At 39.0% G+C, this 2815-nt stretch overlaps 1 protein-coding gene across 1 annotated transcript in view; it reads left to right on the top strand.

Annotated features, from left to right (window-relative positions):
• igflr1 (IGF-like family receptor 1) overlaps positions 1-2080 on the top strand; it is a 3218-nt gene extending 1138 nt beyond the window's left edge. Inside the window, exons 5-8 of the mRNA XM_020620081.1 lie at positions 175-238; positions 319-405; positions 570-671; positions 974-2080. Of these exons, the coding sequence (XP_020475737.1) occupies positions 175-238; positions 319-405; positions 570-671; positions 974-1293 (573 nt within the window). The 3' untranslated portion in view covers positions 1294-2080. The remainder of the gene's footprint in view (positions 1-174; positions 239-318; positions 406-569; positions 672-973) is intronic.
• Positions 2081-2815: the final 735 nt, after the last annotated feature.

The following is a 2815-nucleotide window of genomic DNA, read 5'->3' as shown; positions in this document are numbered from 1 at the left end:
CTTTCATTTTTAAACATAATAGGCTATTTATGATAGCACTAACATTTTGCCTTTTATAGTTATTAAACGTAGTCCTAGAAAATGGTTTAGGTTCTGGTTTTAATCAGTCAGGTAAAACGTTTTATCCTGACTCAACAGCATATAAAATGAGACTTCAGTCCATTTTCATTTTAGACAAAGGAGGGATCCAGCCTAGCCAACAAAGCAACCCCTCATCAAGAGCCTCCTACTTCTCCATGTAAGGCAAACCTGATTATAGAACAAGAAACCACTTTTTCATAGTCTGCATTTAACCTTTACTTGCATCTATTTTTGCAGGGGTAGTGCCATTAGTCAGCCTACTTTCCATCACAGCTATCATAGTTCTCATATCTGCTGTCATGATCTACAGGAAACGAAAAAGAGGTTTGTATATGGACTGTATTGATTAAACAGATAAATGAGGATGTGAAAAAAACAACTGCATGCAACCTACAATGATCCTTTTCAGAGAGCAACTGTAATTTTACGGCAGGGTTAACTGGGCAGTTCCTCATGCTGGGCCTTTCTCATGCTCTGACTTGACACAGGACAGCACACAGAACCCAGCTGTTGCAGACGATCTTCACTGACCAGCCCAGGCTTCTCTAGCCTCTATACATCAGCCGACAATGAGCTGGAGTCTATTCTCAGTGAGTGATAATGGCATTTTTGTTTCTAAATATTTTATGTACAAGCCAAACTTTTGAGTCAGTGTCTGATGTCAACTTTATGTCCTGTGACAATCCAGAGGTAAAGGGAACAATTTTATACATTTTCATGTTTATACTTGTTTTAGCATTTTCAAGATTTCTTTGCTCGATTACCTCAAGTGTATTTGCTCTTGTTTTGGATTGTGACTATTGGGCGACATTTTTCCAGTAAAAATGGTTCATTTTATGTTAATGACACTTCTGTTGTATGCATTATAAGACCCCACATCTTTCTTCTATAGGTCCTAACATCCTGTCAGCACCATTACAGACAGTGCTGGACAACCTGGATGTTTTGGAGGAGTTGGTGATTCTGTTAGATCCAGAGAGCCGCGGAATAAAAAACACCAAACATCTGGCATCCCACTGCTCCTTCCCCTCCACCTGGATTACGTATACATATTCTATGAAGGATAGTAAGAGCCCCCTGAAAGCTGTGCTGGAGGGGGTCACCAGCCGACACCCTGACTGGACGGTAGAACATCTGGCTAAGCTGCTTAAACTGATTGAGCGCAATGATGCCATCTTTGTTCTCTCTAAACTCAGAATGAATGTACAGTAATAACCATGTAGCCTTTCTTAGTCCTGTGGCTGTTAATAGCCTTTAACTGATATCATTCATGTATGCTGGAAGATGTTCAGTTATTTGCAGGAGTCTACAAAATCCGTGCTTAACGAACAAATCAACAGTAACCACAGACTGTATTTAAATGTAATAACAGAAGAAAAAGGTAGGAGGAGGAGTTCAATGCAGCAAAGAAAGAGATGAGGAAGGTTTTCACATTTTTCTAACACTGGTCATGAGGAGTCCTACTCAGATTGTGCCAGTGTTTTCTTGTGGCTCTGGAAGGTGGTTTCCAGAGTTTGAACACAAACACATGGCTGTAGGAATTTATCAGACAGCACAACAGTCTAATCAGAGACCACTGTCAACATGCATTAACAAAGTGCAGGATCTAGTGTTTTTCCAGCTTAACTCATATTAGAGGCTCCAAGTCAGGGTCTCTCAGCCTCTGCTGAGTCATGCAACATTTTGGTAATGAGAATACAGAAAAGAATCACTCTGATTTGCAACAACATCAGCGTTTTCAAGACATGCATATTGATGTCTATGACAGAAATGCACAATATTGCACTACATCACTTTTCTGCATTGAACAACTTTTCCCTGTGTGCAACTATTAATTCGAGACAGCTTGTGCTTACATACTTTTCATTAATAGTGGACCATTAACCAAAAGATATTCATCTTATTTTTAAAAAGCTGTAACATTCCACTAAATATTATTGTATTTCTTCAAGTTACTGGTTTATTTTCTACTCAATTTTAATAAAAACGTTTATTCAAACATCTTAACATCTTTATTAAGCAAATAACATTATAAATTAAAAAAGTGCATAGAAAAATTAAACAGGTTTAGAAATATGTATACAAATATTTACAAACTCAGGGTTTATTTGTACATGGTGTAAGTCAATGTAAAGTCCCCACGAGGAATGAAAACTCTGTGTGTGTGTGTGTGTGTGTGTGTGTGTGTGTGTCTGTGTGTGTGTGCATGTGTATAACATACAGGGTTCCTAACAGATCCTGGGAGAGGTGGTCATATTAGCTTCAGGTTTGACTAGTGCTTTGCATCCTTCATTGCAAACACACACACGTACACACACAAAATGACACAGACAGACGCACCCACAAATGCATCCACACAAACCAGCTTTGTGGGACATTAAAACCAAGCTACTAAATTATCATTCTCTCTTTTTGCATCAGTATTCCCAAACATCTGTCTGAACAGCTGAGGTAGAATCCTTGCAAGGAGTTGGGAGTGACTTTGCTCTTGTAGTCAGCTAGGTAATTGACACAACTTAATCTGGACTCCATCCCAATGATTGGACATGTGAGAAGAGCGGGATTAAGATCAAAACTAAATACGATGGAATTCGGCTCTAATAGGTTTGGAGAGAAAGCGGGGGGAAACAAAATATGATCGTGGGCTTGGGGAGGCAAACAGTGCTCACTTTACTCCTGTGGCAGATTCTAAGACCATCAGTAATCTAGTATAACAAAAAAATAAAAACAACTC

Source organism: Monopterus albus, unplaced genomic scaffold (genome assembly GCF_001952655.1).
Source record: "Monopterus albus unplaced genomic scaffold, M_albus_1.0 scaffold232.1, whole genome shotgun sequence".
Classification (NCBI taxonomy): domain Eukaryota; kingdom Metazoa; phylum Chordata; class Actinopteri; order Synbranchiformes; family Synbranchidae; genus Monopterus; species Monopterus albus.
Note: the sequence above shows the minus strand (reverse complement) of the source record. Positions and strands in the feature narration are given on the sequence as shown.